Raw genomic sequence first — 16,513 nt, forward strand, 5'->3', positions numbered from 1 at the left:
TTTTCATTTTTACGAATCAATTTGTGAAGCACCTGGGGGTTCCACGTGCTCACTATGCATCTAGATAGGTGCCTTGGAGGGTCTAGTTTCCAAAATGGGGTCACTTGTGGGGGAGTTCCAGTGTTTAGGCACACAGGGGCTCTCCAAACGCAACTATTTTGTGTGACATATCTCTCTGATTTAAGGGCATAAAAATTCAAATTTTGAAAATTGCAAATTCAACATTTTCGCCAAATTTCCATTTTTTTCACAAATAAACGCAAGTGATATTGAAGAAATTTTACCACAATCATGAAGTACAATATGTCACGAAAAAACAATCTAAGAATCAGGGGGATCCGTTGAAGCGTTCCAGAGTAATTACCTCATAAAGTGACAGCGGTCAGAATTGTAAAAATTGGCCTGGTCATTAACGTGCAAACCACCCTCGGGGGTAAAGGGGTTAAGTTGAAGGATGCATCTAAAATGTGCTTTGAAAGGGTTGTCCAGTTGATGAACTATCCTTGGGAAAGGCTATCAATATCAGATTGGTGGGGGCCCGACTGCTGGGCATTACAGAACAGTTCCAATTCAATAGAACAGGAGAGCAGGAGTTGTTCAGCAGTACCCAAAAGTGGACACTACACAATGTATGGAGCTGCACATTGCATCTTCGTCCAATGGCTCCAATTCATCCCAATTTTAATGTTTTCATTTTAACTTAGCCTCTAACCTAGCTCTTCTATACTATTCAAATCTGCTATACCGCCAGAGTCTTCAGACCAATTCAACTATACAGCTTCGCTCAACTCTTCTGTTTATCTCTCCTTGTGCCTCCAACCATACTTAGCTCTACTACTTCATTGGGCTCTGTTGTACCATTTATCCATTCCATGTAAGACTCTGTGACATACTCTGTCCCATCACTAAGTCTGCATAGATGTGCTACTCTTTCAACCTTCCCTCATCACTCTTTGTATTCTGACCCTCCAGCTTCTTCTTGGACTCAACAGCTCCAGTTGCCGTTTAGTATCTAAAGCTTTTGTTCCTTCCACCGGATTGAGCACTGCACCAACGTAATCTGTATGTAATGCATTACAGCAACACAAGCAGACCAAGGGCTTTGATTTACCTCCCCAGGTGCGACTTAACACCTGGGGACATTTCTCTAAGTTGACATTAAGTTGTAAAAGAATTTTAAAATCACATTTCTGGTGGCCCACCATTGCTCAAGATGACAGGGGTTGTGGCATCCGTGAATCTGTCCTTGTCATTACTTTTTTAATCATCGCCCAATGCAGGGTGACTATTCAATAGTCCTGTTGTACTCTTTGGACTTGTGGATCTGGCCAGTGAAGAAGCTTTGGGGATAAATTGCATTAGTTTGTGTTTCTACCTGCTGTCAGCCCTGGGTTGGGCTGCTCACTATTTAAGCTCCTGAGAATCAGTTCCCACAGTTCGTTATATCTAAATCGCTCTGGTTGTGTATCACAGATCCTGTGTCTCAGTGGATATTCCTGTTTTCCAGTTTGCCTTCAATAATGCCATTTCTGCTACCTCATGATTTTGTATCTATCCATACTTCCTGGTTCTGAGGTGGCTCACTTACAATTCTTCCTGCCAGCTTGCACCATCGAACAGCAGCAGACTCCGTGGCCTCAGCCTAGACGTAACCGTGTAAGTTCAGATCCCTGTGCAGCAGTTAAAGGGTGGAGGTCAGGGCAACCCCTGGGATCTGAAAAATGGAATAGCTAGCTCGAAGCCTGTTCAAAGTAGTCACCTTAAGAGCTGTCAAGTGACTGTCAAGTGACCATGACGAGTGCCCAATGCGTCTCATCTAAGTCAATAAGCCTAAATGATTTCCCTAGGAATCCCGCTGTTATCTCAGAGTCTTCTAATTAGTATCCTGAATTCAGGCTCGAGTAAAATAAATGTAAAGAGATTTGGAGTAAATTTATTATATCTCATGAATTAGAAAAAACTATGGCCCTGCGTACAATAAGATAATAAGGCATACTCACCTTATAATTGGGACCACTTCAGCCTCTCACTAACCTCAGCGGCGACCAATGCATCGCTGCTGTGACCAGTGATTGGACGCAGCAATCATAATTCCAAACATCCAGAACACAACGTACGGAGATTATCTCTATCTTTTAATTCTGAAAAGCATCATTTCAATTTTGCCCAATCAAATTTTGCAAAAACAATGCAGTAAAAATAAAATAAGTATGAAAATGCTGAGTAATACACCCTAAAAATTCATCATATAATTGTATCGGTATCTGGGTGAATAAAATCAGTGACTTCTCTGCATTTAGTGGTCACTACTCACCTGTGCGGTTATCTGTAGGAATCTCCTCTTTACAACGCTCATCACCCCTCACATATGTCTCTGTAGTATTAATATGGGTTATATCTTTACCCTGAAACAAAGATTGTAAAAGTCACAGACAGATGGAAAAGTTGTGTGAAAGAATAGAAAATATTATAAATTAACAAGACGACCACAAATGACATGACAGCAATAGTTATCACATAGCTGCAGGTCTCCTGTATAAATCCAACCTGTCGGCTCCTAATTCTAACCAGCAATGTCCATAACCAGAAAATTGTGAGAAGATCCAGACAACATCTAATGTCTATGATCAGCTTTATTCTGTCATCTCCACCAAGTATAAAACATACACTGAATGGCCACATTATTAGATACACCCATCTAGTAGAACATTAAACCTCCATTAAACAGCCTTGTTGTCGATTACACTTGGTGTTGAAATTTTGCCAATGAAGACAGGATACTTTGTTACAAAACCTTGTGGCATGGGGTATTGTCCTTCTACCACAGGGTAAACAGCTGCCATAAAGTGATGAACTTGGTCGTCCACAATGCTTAGGTAAGCTCTAGTTTCCAAACATCCATACAAGAGTATCAGAGGACACAGGATGTGAGCAGAAAACATTCCCCGCACCATTACTCCATCTTAACCAGACTGAAATGATCAGTTCACTCAAATTTCCTATTCTATTATGGAATCAGTTCCAATTTGTATTAATTATGCACCACATGGTTTTTAAGAACAGTTATTGATATCTTATTTCATAAGTTATAAACATCCACATGATCCCGTTTCAATGGAAGTTCCTCCTCAATCACAACATTCACTGTATACTCCTAACACATTGTGAGATTTATACGTACAAGGTTGGCAGTTTCTGACATACTGGTGCTGACCCTAGCACCGATGACTGTACCTCATTAAAGGTCGCTCAGATCACTCTTGTTTTTCATTGTAATGTGGATTCACGCTGAAAAATGGTCACTTCATATTCTACAGCACTCCGGGGTCATTGGTCTAATTTCCATATACGGAAACTCTAATTATGAAAGAACCGATGTCTCTAATAAATTGGCCACTTAGAATATAATACTGGTGGATGAAACAAAACTGAGCACAAGACCTTCACAGCCTTATACACATCATAGGGGAGATTTCATGACACTTTCTCTCCATCTACCTGATGATCCTGAGGAACATTGGGATTTTCTTGTTTACAGTCCTGTGGAAGAAGAGGACGGGGACATCTCTCTGGTGTTGTCCTCTTACTGGATAGAACTGGAGGAAACACATACAGGGGCTCAATTCATTCTTTACATGCAGATAATTATAGGCCATGTGCATTTAGTAATGTCTATTACCTGTTGATGTGAGGGGCTGGGGAACCTCTATCATGACGTCTTTGTACAGATCTTTGTGTCCTTCTAAATACTCCCACTCCTCCATGGAGAAATAGACGGTGACATCCTGACACCTTATAGGAACCTGACACATACAATGATACAATCATCCCCCGATCCCTTCATAGCGTTACTGTTTAATGTCCCAGCATTCCCAGCAGTGTCACCTCTCCAGTCAGCAGCTCAATCATCTTGTAGGTGAGTTCTAGGATCTTCTGGTCATTGATGTCCTCATGTATCAGGGGGTGAGGTGGAGGCCCCGTGATTGGGCTCAGGGGTCTTCCCCATCCCTCAGACATAGGGGCCTGACAGCGCTCACTAGAGGTCTTCTTCACTACTGTGTAATCCTGGTTATGGAGAGACACATTAATAAATCTCACTCCAGACATTTCCAGAGTCCTCACCTCTCCAGTTCTGTCCATCTGTTATTCCCATAGATAAGAATGATGTAATGTGACGTCATCAGAATCTCTCACCTCTCCAGTAAGCCGGAAAAGGATCTCTAGGGTGAGGTGTAATATCCTCTCCGCCATCTTGTCCCTGTCTCTATCCATCCTTGATGGTCAATCAGGAAAATTCTCTTATATAGAAGATCTCCACTGAGAGGATCCGATATTGTAGGGACCTGAATGGGAAGAAGATGACGATGTAACAAAATAAAGATCCCATGTAATATTACACTTACTGGATAAAATAGGAGTAAACATATGAGGAAATATCACGTGTAGATTTTGAATTCTCTCCTTGTATGGACTGTAACATGTAATATTGTATGAAGGCAGCTCCGTCACTGTCACCAGAAGTCGAGGATGATGAAGATGCTGAGAGCGGGATATGTGTCATAAAGATGGAGCGCGGCCTGAACGCCATGTGCTTTATGTCCGTCCCCCAGAATCTGCCGTCTACACGGGGGGCGGTGGAGATTATCACTACAGGAGCCGCTCAGGTCACAGGGACTCCAGAAATATGGAGGAGACGGGCAGAGATACAAAGAGCGATGACACTGGAGGGTCCGGGGAGCGGCCATGAGGGGGATTTACAGGAGGCATTAATTATAACAGCCGCAATTATAAATGTCACCTGAAGAAACAAGTGATATATAGAAAAGCAGAGAGGTTTCCCAGGAGACGTGTGCGCTTCTCTCTATTCATCGTCTATGGGAGATAACAGAAGCTCTGACTCCAGAGAAAGAGAAGAAACCTCCATCAGTAAGTTATATGGGAAGGAGAGTAGAGAGGTCCCCAGCACTGAGGGGGTTAATAGTAATGGGGGATCTCCACATACCTCCACCTGCAGAGCCGCACACTGGATATATGGCTGCTCTGTGCGCACAGGACCTGTGATGAGGTCACAGGAGGGGAGGAGTCAGGGGTCACATGATCAGGGGCCTCAGTGTCTGCAGGACTCTCCTGTGCTGGGTGTGATAATAATAATGTTATTTCTATGGCGCCAACATATTCCGCAGCGCTGTACAATTAAGGGGACATGTACAGAGATCAAAGACAACACAAAGTAACGCACAGCTCAGCAGTGAGAGGAGGAGGGAGGGTCCTGCTCACAAGCTACAATCTATAAGGAAATAGGGGGCACAATAGGTAGAACGTGCTCGTCATGTGCGGTGCGGCCATCAGTGTAATAAATAGGGGTTTTCATATAAAGCTGCAGGATCCGGTCATCAGCCGGTATCTGTCTAAGTGCAGTTACCAAGTGCTATTGGGAGCATGGAGGATGTGGAGACAGATGAGTAGGAGGGAGCAGACTCTGAGGGAAAATTAGAGGGGACAGGGGAGAGTTAGATTAGTGACGTGAGGTGATAGGCGTCTAAAGAGATGTGTTTTTGAAGCACGCTTTAAAATGTGGGGGCTAGGTATTAATCGGAATATCCGGGGAAGTGCATTCCAGAAAACTGGCGCAACACGAGAGAAGTCTTGGAGACGGAAGTGGGAGGTTCGGATTATAGAGAATGTTAGTGTTAGATCTGTTGCAGAACGGAGAGCACAGGTAGGGTGGTAGACAGAAATGAGGGAGGAGATGTATGGTGGTGCAGAACTGTGGAGAGCTTTGTGGGTGAGAGAGATAAGTTTATATTGTACTCTGTGGCAGATGGGCAACCAGTGCAATGACTGACACAAAATGGAGGCATCGGTGAAGCGGCTGGACTGAAATACGACCCTGGCTGCTGCATTTAGGATGGATTGGAGAAGAGAAAGTTTGGTAAGAGGGAAACCGATCAGTAGAGAGTTGCAATAATCCAGATGAGAGTGAATAAGAGTTTTTGCAGTTTCAAAGGTGAGAAAAGGTTGTATTCTGGAGATATTTTTAAGATGCAGGTAACATGAGTGAGCGAGTGATTGGATATATTGAATAAAGCAAAGTTCTATGTCAAATACGACCCCAAGACAATGAGTTTGCTGCTGGGGAGTTATGCTTAAAGCAACCAAGGAGATTGCTATATCGGGTATAGGTAGGTTAGTAGAGGGAGAAAACAAGGGAAGTTCAGTTTTGGAGAGATTCAGTTTCAGATGGAGGGAGGACATGATGTTAGAGACAACAGGCAGACAATCTCTGGTATTTTGTAGTAATGAGGGGTTGATATCAGAAGAAAATGAGTATAAATGGGAGTCATCAGCATAGAGATAGTATGTCCAAGAAAATTAAAGTTGATCAGCACAGCCAAGAAAATACATAAAATCTTCACATTTTATTCCATATGTCATTTAAAATCCACATGTTGATAATATAAAAATCACTTTTATGTGTTTCTGGCGCTGTGTGCACCCTTAAATCGTAGACAATGCAATTGTTTCAATGAAAACTCTTAAGTAATGCACCCAACCTCCATGGCCTGTATGCATGCTCACCACGCAAGACTCCATTGCAGAACAAAAAGCATGTTCAAGTGCGTTTAAAGTCTTCTCAACAACATTTAGACAAGCCTGTGAAATACTTGGAGACTATAGTCTGGTCAGATGAGACCAAAATTGAACTATTTGGATAAGGGATGAGCAAACCCCAACTGTAAAGTTCAGGGTTTGTACCCGAGACCTAGTGTCCGGTACCGAACTCCGAACACTAACTTTTTACCGGAAGTCCGGTTTAATGTTCGGGTTCGATGCCGAATAAAGTTTGTTGAAAGACTGCATTGCAGCCACTCAGCAAGCTTTTAGGCTCAGGGTACTTCTGGAGCCATCACAGCCATGTCAAGTATTGTTATGGCTGAGATTGGCCTGCGCACCAAGTGACCAGGTCTGTATAAATGCCGCATCACAGGTGCCGTCGCATTTCTGCTGTAATTAGCTTAGGGACAGGACACAGCTGGAATGAGGGACAGGGTTAGGTTTTGTGTGTGCATGCACCCTGCCAAGAAGCCTCTGTGTACTTTGCACCCGTGTCTATGGGAGTAGTGTGCCTAAAAAAAAAAATTCTACTCTGCGCCCGAGTTTGTGGGAGTAGTGTACCTAAAAACAAATTTTTCTACTCTGCGCCTGTATCTGTGGGAGTAGTTTAAAACCTTTCCCGGGGAAAACAAACCCCAGAAAAATGAAGAGTTCCATATAGTAATAAAAGCATATCATCTTTATTTAGAATTAATTAAAACAAGGATCAAAACATGATCGCTGATAAAACAGTAAAAAACAATAAAAGGCCTCTAGAGGATGTTACAATAATCAGCCAATATAATGCTGTAGATCACAGACCAATTATAGTAACATACAAATATATATCCACAGGACTACAATAAGAAGAAAATGACAATGGAGAACAAGACCTCATAGGGAATAAGGGGCATACCACTAAATATCAATTAGGCAGAAAAAGGACAGCCATAAGTGTTTAAACCACCCCTGAATATAACATAGTTAAGACACAATGTGATGACTAAAAAGACTTCATAATTTATTAAATATATTCAAAGAGACACACATTGTATAAGTTCCATATAATATCAGACATAACATGGGTAGGTGAGGCAACAGAGGGTAGATAGAGACACAGTTGGTGTCAGATTTAAACCAAACCAACAACATATGAGGTCACATAGCTTAACCAATACAATTCATTGGTAACAGCAGCATGTGTGTTGATAAAATCACAGTAACATTAATCATATGACCTATATAAGGTCAGTGCAGACGACCATAAGTCATACACTCCAACACACGATAATGCAAATATCACATAGGTTAAGCTGAATAGGACATACTTAGTAAAAGGTAGGAGATAACCAACAGTGTCAGGGGAGGCCCCGACACGTGTTTCCGTACTTCCTCAGGGGGCAGTGGTGGGGTGTGTGTGGATACAGGGCCTCTTATATATGTGAACCAGGAGGAGAAAAGTGGGCGCTGACCAGTGATGGCGCATAATTAGCGTTACCATCCCGCTTCTCTGTTTCTGGGGTACACTGTGACGAGTATAGGGTCACCAGGTCTTATATAGACCTGATGACTAATGATGAGCGAGCACTAAAATGCTTGGGTACTCGTTGCTCGGGTCGAGCAAATTGGAATACTCGGGTGCTCGACCCGAGCAACGAGCCCAATGTAAGTCTATGGGAAACGCAAGCATTTTTCAGGCAGCTCCCCCCTGGCGGTCTGCAGAGGGCCTAAAAATTGCCCAAACCGATGGGAACAGTGCTCAAATGACATGGGGACAGCATGTGGAAGACCCCTGGAAGCATTTCTGACTCTCAGGTCACTTCTGTCAACAACGTTGTCAGAGGTATTACGCCACTTTTAAGGACTCACAATAAAACATACCAAAACGAGAAAAATATGTTTGGGAAATATGTTAAGGAACATCCTTTCCATGACATGTACAATGTATATAAAGCAAAATAAATAACCAAAAACAAAAATACTCCTCCACACCTTGGGCTATGTTCACACGTAGTATTTTTGATGCGTTTTTGCACTTTTGCATTGCTTTCAACCAAGACAAATGCATTCACCAGGAAATTTCATTTTAACATTTTACGACCTTATCTGGCCATGTGGTGTATGACACATCATCAGACACATGGATACAGTGCTGAAAAGTCATGGGAACAGCATGGGGAAGACCTCTGGAAGCATCTCTGATTCCCAGGTCACTGCCTAAAAATGTGCCCATCATAAGTGATCCTTGGCGCATGCGAAGATGCCTCCCGCCATGAACCTGTCGTTGCAGACTTGCAACAATCACCGTCCACATCCTTGTCCCACTGCAGCGTTCAGTTGTCCCTACTCCATTCCTTGGAATGCAAGCGCAAGTATGCAGGCAGCCAGCCACCCACCCACAGGTTGTAATACTATACTGCCAAATTTTTGACAGCTGCTTGCAATTGAAATGTGACCTTTTAGGCTCATGGAGGCGGAAGCTTTTCATAACCTCATGCCGGCGGCAGCCGGGTGTCCATACTTGGTCCCCAGCCGCCACTATATTTCCCGGTACCGCCTCCGCCTTCCACAAGCACGGGTCCCACAACATTACCCGTGCCCTCCCAGTGCACTTACTGGAAAGGACCGCCTAACCACAAACACGTGGACAGGTGAATGTGGCCAGGGACAGTACGGAGCCAGTCCACAACTTTTTTGCTGACAGTTGTATTTAGCTCGGTGAAAGGACTGGCATAGAGGGAAACCCTATCTACCCTGCATGTCATTTCTCACAGGAAGTCCTGTAATGCAGCTTGTTGCAGAAGCAATGGCAGCCCGTCCAACATCAACTCGCCCTTGTCGGTGGTGCTTTGACACACACACACATCTTTCTTTGCGCATTTAATTTCTTGAATACAGAGTTGGACAATGGCTTGATCTGTAATGCGGTTTGAGAAATAACATGCATAAGCATGGCCGATCAACATTAAAAAAGCATCCATAGAGTGTCCGGGAACCTTCCCCCACACTTTTCTTAGCTAGGGCTGCTTTTCGGCAGGGTTGAACGGGCCCACCAGAGAACCGGAGATTCCTCTGGCGGGCCCTGGCTTCTCCTTCAGGAGAGTTCATAGTGCCGAGGTGAGGCCATGATGATGATAGAGGCCACCATCTGCTTAGTTTTCTGTTACTTGGAATGCAAGTGCAAGTTTGCAGCCAGCCACCCACCCACAGGCCGCAACGCTAAACTGTCAGATTTCTGGGCAGCTTTTTGCACTTGAAATATGGCCTTTTAAGCTCGTGGAGGCGGAAGCTTTTCACAACCACATGCCTCGTGTCCATACTCTGTCCCCAGCTGCCACTATATTTCCCGGTATCGCCTCCGCCTTCCACAAGCACGAGTCCCACAACATTACCCGTGCCCTCCCCAGTGCACTTACTGGGAAGGACCGCCTAACCACAAACACGTGGACAGGTGAATGTGGCCAGGGACGGTACGGAGCCAGTCCACAACTTTTTTTGCTGACAGTTGTATTTAGCTCGGTGAAAGGACTGGCATAGAGGGAAACCCTATCTACCCTGCGTGTCATTTCTCACAGGAAGTCCTGTAAAGCTGCTTTCACTTGAAATGTGGCCTTTTAGGCTCGTGGAGGCGGAAGCTTTTCACAACCACATGCCTCGTGTCCATACTCGGTCCCCAGCCGTCACTATTTCTCCCGGTGTTGTCTCCATCTTCTACAAGCGCGGGTCCCTGAACATTACTTTTCTGTGGGAATTTGCTTTCCTCCTACCAGCCTGGAATATGTCCAGCAAACTATGGTACGACGCCATGGTATTAGCACTGCCCCCAGTACCAGTATTTCTCAGGAATTTTATTTGGTAGACTGAGTGGCTGCCCAAAGACATTAGTTTCTCACAAAGGAGCTGAAGATAGAGTGGCAGTAGGTGCAAGTTTCTCCAGCCTGTTAGATATTAGAGGGTGAACGGCAGCACATTGGATCAGTGGTTAGCACTGAAGACTTGCAGCGCTGGGATCCTGGGTTCAAATCCCAGCAAGGACAACATCTGCAAGGACTTTGTATGTTCTCCCCGTGTTTGCGTGTGTTTCCTCCTCAGTAAAAAAGCAGCCATAGAGTGTCTAGGAACCTTTCCACACACTTTTCTTAGCCAGGACTGCTTCTTGGCAGGGTTGGACGGTCCCACCAGAGAATCCTCTGGTGTGCCTTGGCTTCTACCTGAGGAGAGGTCATGATAGCGCTAACTTTGCAGCTGCCATGGGGCTCTTGAGCGGGGGAGAAAGGTTAGCCCTCAGAATCAAATCCTCTGGTAGGCACAATGTTTTTCAATCTGAAACAGCTTCTCAGTGGGAGTTGTATTTCACCACAGCCATATTCTTTAGCTCGGTGAAAGGACTGGCATAGAGGGAAACCGTATCTACCGGCTGTCATTTCTCCGTCACCAAGTTCCGCCCATTGTCACACATGACCATGCCTGGCTGTATGTTCAGCGGTGAGAGCCACAGAACAGGCTGCTGTGTTAAAGCTTTCAACAACTCTGCAGCGCTGGGCGGTTTGTCAATTAAGCATTAAGCATGTTATCTTCAGCACAGCTTGTTGCCACTTGGCCAAGGCAGTGCTGCAGTGATGTCAGCTTGTGACTGATGTGGTCATTTCGGAGATGGAGGAGGAGGTGCATGAGCTGAACAATGTGATTACATTGTTTTTATATTGGTTACGCTGTTTTTTATACTAAATAAAGATCCTATTGTTTTGTTTTTTTTACGTTTTTTTTAAGACAAATGCAATCACCGGGAAATGTCATTTTAACATTTTACAACCTTATCTGGCAATGTGGTGTGTGACACATCATCAGAAACATCCTGTTTTATTTATAATGGAGGGACGCTGAAAGTCATAAAGACTATTTTATAGGGACATCAGATGGCCCTTACTATTCTTAAAAGGCCAGCAGTCGGCCCCAGCTATTGTTAGAGAGCCATCAGCCGGCTATGCTTTGTTGTTCCCATTATTAACAAGTGGGTGTCCTATAGTGGTAATGCCCATGCTGTGACTGCAAGGGCTGCCAAAATTTTAGGAAAAACCCCACTAAGAATTTAAAGACACACAGAGCAGGGCCACAGTAACAAGGTACGACATGTTCCCATTAGAAATGAGAGTGTCTGCTATACAGTTATAGGGTATGCAGTGATTCCAACGGCTGACAATTTAAGTAAAAACCCCACTAAGAATTTAAAGACACATGGAGCAGGGCCGCTGTAACAAGGTACAACATGTTCCCATTAGAAAGGAGAGGGTCTGCTATACAGTTATAGGGTATGCAGTGAGTCCAATGGCTGACAATTTTAGGAAAAACCCCACTAAGAATTTAAAGACACATGGAGCAGGGCCACAGTAACAAGGTACGACATGTTCCCATTAGAAAGGAGAGAGTCTACTACACAGTTATAGGGTATGCAGTGAGTCCAACGGCTGACAATTTTAGGAAAAACCCCACTAAGAATTTAAAGACACTTGGAGCAGGGCCACAGTAGCAAGGTACGACATGTTCCCATTAGAAAGGAGAGAGTCTACTATACAGTTATAGGGTATGCAGTGAGTCCAACGGCTGACAATTTTAGGAAAAACCCCACTAAGAATTTAAAGACACTTGGAGTAGGGCCACAGTAGCAAGGTACGACATGTTCCCATTAGAAAGGAGAGAGTCTACTATACAGTTATAGGGTATGCAGTGAGTCCAACGGCTGACAATTTTAGGAAAAAACCCACTAAGAATTTAAAGACACATGGAGCAGGGCCACAGTAACAAGGTACGACATGTTCCCATTAGAAAGGAGAGAGTCTACTATACAGTTATAGGGTATGCAGTGAGTCCAACGGCTGACAATTTTAGGAAAAACCCCACTAAGAATTTAAAGACACATGGAGCAGGGCCACAGTAACAAGGTGCGACATGTTCCCATTAGAAAGGAGAGAGTCTGCTATATAGTTATAGGGTATGCAGTGAGTCCAACGGCTGACAATTTTAGGAAAAACGCCACTAAGAATTAAAAGACACACAGAGCAGGGCCACAGTAACGACAAATTCCCATTAGAAAGGAGAGAGTCTCCCATAGTGTTGGCCTATGCAGTGAATGCAAGGGCTGCCAAAAATTTGGAGGCACTTCAATGCCCCTTGGAAGAGACATGGAAGAGGGCCTCATAAAAAAATGTTCCCATTAGAAAGGAGCGGGCCTCCTATACTTGTAATGTCCATGCACTAAGTGTATGGGCTGACAAACATTTACCACTGGGGGGTATACATGAACATACTGTATAAAAATTTTTTTTACGGGCATCATAAACACCCTTTAAAAAAATTAGGTGGGTGTTGCATCACGGACTACGGTCACCCTGGTGATATGGTGGTGGAGGATGAGGAGAAGGAGGAGGACTAGAGCAAATAGCCAAAATCAGGAACCGTATACCCATGTGTGGGTGTGAAAAGGTGCATGGGAATACACCTCCCAAGAAAAGACACTGGATTGGAGTTTATGTTACTCTGCTATCATTCGGTGGTGTTGAGAAGTCTTGCCCAATCCAGCCCTTGTTAATTTTTATAAGAGTCAGCTTGTCAGCATTTTAAGTTGACAGGCGGATGCGCTGAACAGTTATAATTCCACCAGCGGCACTGAAAACCCGCTCTGATAAAACGCTGGCGGCAGGGCAGGCCAAGACCTCCAAGGCATAGAGAGCCAGTTCATTCCATGTATCCAGCTTGGATACCCAATAATTATAAGGCACAGCGGAATCAAAAGGACGTTGGTACGGTCGGCAAGGTACTCCCTCAGCATCTTCCAAAACTTTGCATTCCTTGTGAGAGTACTCCGCGCCTCAGGGCCTGTGCGATGGGAGGGTCTGAGAAAACTCTCCCAAAACTTTGACAGTGTTCCCCTGCCTCTGCTGGATTGAAGTTGTGTCTCTCTCGCCTGTACTCCTTGGTTGTCCAACAAAGTGTGCCCTGTGCCGCCAGCGTTTTCAGGTGGGAATTTTTTTAATTGTTCCGCAACAAGGGCCTTCTGGTACAGCCCCATTTTTGTAGACCTGTCAGCCTCAGGAATAAGAGATATAAAGTTCTCCTTGTAGCATGGGTCTAGAAGTGTCACCAACCAGTAATGACTGTCACCCAAAATTTTGAGAACGCGAAGGTCATGGGAAAGGCAGCGTAACATAAACTCGGCCATGCGTGCCAGACTACTAATAGGCAAGACTTCCATGTCCTCACCAAGTGGATAACTGACCATGCTCTCCTCCTCTCTGTCCTCTGGCCATCCACGCTGAACAGACGGTATGACAACTGTGCAGGTATTACCGTCTATAGTGCATGAAACTAGCTCCTGTCCTTCCTCCTCTTCCTCACTGTCACCCAATCCACGTTGGGATGAGATGAGGCTTGGCTGTGTGTAATCACCCTATATGGTTCCTTGCTCCATCTCATCGTTCTCCGCCTGCAATGCATCCTCTTTGATTGTGAGCAGAGACTGTTTCAGTAGACAGAGAAGAGGGATGGTGACGCTAATTATGGCATCATCGCCGCTCACCATCTTGGTGGAGTCCTCAAAGTTTTGGAGGATGGTACATATGTCTGACATCCATGTCCACTCCTGAGGTCTTATGTGTGGAGTCTGAACTGAATACCGACGGCCTTGTTGATGCTGGTACTCAACAACTGCCCTCTTCTGCTCACAAATCCTTCCCAAGATCTGCAGTGTAGAGTTCCAACGCGTGGGGACATCACACACCAGTCTGTGAGCCGGAAGCTGCAAACGTTGCTGAAATACTGCAAGGAGCGGCGGAAGCTGTAGCTGACTTTCTAAAATGGGCACACAGGCGGCGTACTTTAACAAGCAGATCTGGCAGCTCCGGGTAGGATTTGAGAAACCTCTGAACCACGAGGTTAAGCACATGGTCCAGGCATGGTACGTGTGTGAGCTCGCCTCGCCTCAGAGCCGCCACCAGGTTCCGGCCATTGTCACACACGACCATGCCTGGCTGTAGGTTCAGCAGTGTGAGCCACAGATCTGCCTGCTCTTTCAGAGCTGTCCACAACTCTTCAGCATTGTGTGGTTTTTCACCTAAGCATATTACTTCAGCACAGCATGTGGCGCTTGGCTGAGGCAGTGCTGCAGTGCTTCCAGCTTGTGACTGATGTGGTCATTTCGGAGATGGAGGCTGAAGAGGAGGAGGAAGAGGTGCAGGAGCTGTAGACCGTGGGGGCAACCCTGATTGACCTAGGGCCCGCAGTCCTTGGCGTCGGGAGGACGTGTTCCGTTCCAAGGTCCGACTGGGTCCCGGCTTCCACTATGTTAACCCAGTGTGCCGTCAGTGAGATGTACCGTCCCTACCCACAAGCACTTGTCCACGTGTCCGTGGTTAGGTGGACTTTACCAGTAACTGCGTTGTTGAGAGCACGGTTAATGTTTTGGGACACGTGCTTGTGTAATGCGGGGACAGCACACCGGGAGAAATAGTGGCGGCTGGGAACCGAGTATCGAGGGACAGCCGCCGCCATCAGGTTGCGGAATGCTTCCATCTCCATGAGCCTAAAAGGCAACATTTTGAGCGCAAGCAGTCGTGAAATGTGAGAATTTAGTAGTGTGGCCTGTGGGGCGTGGGCTGCATATTTGTGCTTGCGTTCCAGGGACTGGGTATGGACAACTGAACACTGCGCTGGGACAAGGACGTGTTTCCTGATACTGCTACTTGAGAGTGTGCAACGACAGGTGCAGGGCAGGAGGAATCTTCACATGCACCATGGACAGGGGATTGGCTTGCATGCACAACAGCGGAAGAAGCAATGGTGCCACCCACAGACACTGTTCCTGGACCCTGGTGTTCGGCCCACAAAGTCGGGTACTTTGCTGCCATGTGCCTGATCATGCTGGTGGTGGTCAGGCTGGTCGTTTTGCCACCCCTGCTGATGCTGGCCTGGTAGGTGGTGCAAATGGCCTTTTTGGGCTTATCGGCATAGTCTTTAAAAAACAACCAGACTCGGGAAGACCTAACAGTTGTACTGGCAAAGTCCTTCCTGTTGGTGTTACGGGGAACGGTTGCCTGCCTTCTGTCTGTGGCCACCACACTGCTTCTTCCTGCCTGTTGGGGTGCTCTGTCTCCCTCCCTGTGTGCTGCTGTCCTCGCTCTGCATGTCCTTCTGCCATGTTGGGTCAGTTTCTATATCATCCACCACCTCATCTTCCACTTGCGCACCCTGGTCCTCCTCCTGACATTCTGGCAATTGTGTCTCATCATCGTCCACCTGTTGTGACACTTTCCCACCGTCGCCTTTGTGTGACCGTGGCTGCTTAAATATTTGGGCATCGCTACACGCGATCTCCTCTTGCCCCGATTCAAGTGGACCGGGCGAGAGGCCCGAATCTATAAATGGAAAAGTGAACAGCTCTTCAGAGTGTCCAAGTGTGGGATCAGTTGTCTCTGGGTGCTCGGCATGGTGGGAGGAAGGAGGATTAGGGTGAGAAATATGCGGTCCAGACTCATGGCTACTGATACTTGACCGTGTGGAAGACAGGGTGGTGGTGGCTAAGTGACTGGAAGCATTATCCGCTATCCAACCAACAACCTTTTGACACTGCTCTGGATTCAATAGTGGTGTGCTGCGGTCCCCTAGAAATTGGGACAGGAAGGTCAGGCGAGAAGATGTGGGTGTTTGTTGTGCACAATTTCGGCTTGCCCACGGCCTTGTCCTCGGCCTCTGCATGCAACATTACCATCACGTCCAGTTCCCCGTCCCTTGCCCATTTTAAATGGAGGATAGTATCTTCCACGCTCACTACAAATGACTGAGTTTGATCCGTGTGACGGAGAAAACAGTTTTAAATACCTGGCCTGTAGGTAAGTAGTTTGACCAGCAAACTGCTGTGAATTGCTTC

At 45.7% G+C, this 16,513-nt stretch overlaps 1 protein-coding gene across 2 annotated transcripts in view; it reads right to left on the minus strand.

Annotated features, from left to right (window-relative positions):
• Positions 1–16,513, minus strand: part of LOC141272060 (oocyte zinc finger protein XlCOF7.1-like) — a 58,943-nt gene that overhangs the window by 16,899 nt on the left and 25,531 nt on the right. Inside the window, exons 1-6 of one of the 2 annotated variants that reach the window (XM_073682362.1) lie at positions 5,003–5,078; positions 4,195–4,343; positions 3,886–4,065; positions 3,680–3,803; positions 3,499–3,596; positions 2,315–2,405 (exon numbers count right to left, since the gene is read on the minus strand). The exons of the other annotated variant lie outside the window; for it this stretch is intronic. Coding sequence (XP_073538463.1) covers positions 2,315–2,405; positions 3,499–3,596; positions 3,680–3,803; positions 3,886–4,065; positions 4,195–4,272 — 571 coding nt within the window. The 5' untranslated portion in view covers positions 4,273–4,343; positions 5,003–5,078. Of the gene's footprint in view, positions 1–2,314; positions 2,406–3,498; positions 3,597–3,679; positions 3,804–3,885; positions 4,066–4,194; positions 4,344–5,002; positions 5,079–16,513 lie in introns of those variants that run through there. 2 annotated transcript variants of the gene reach the window in all.

The sequence above is a fragment of the Phyllobates terribilis genome, unplaced genomic scaffold, assembly GCF_046119375.1.
Source record: "Phyllobates terribilis strain yellow unplaced genomic scaffold, ASM4611937v1 Scaffold_5__5_contigs__length_657084704, whole genome shotgun sequence".
NCBI classification, from domain to species: domain Eukaryota; kingdom Metazoa; phylum Chordata; class Amphibia; order Anura; family Dendrobatidae; genus Phyllobates; species Phyllobates terribilis.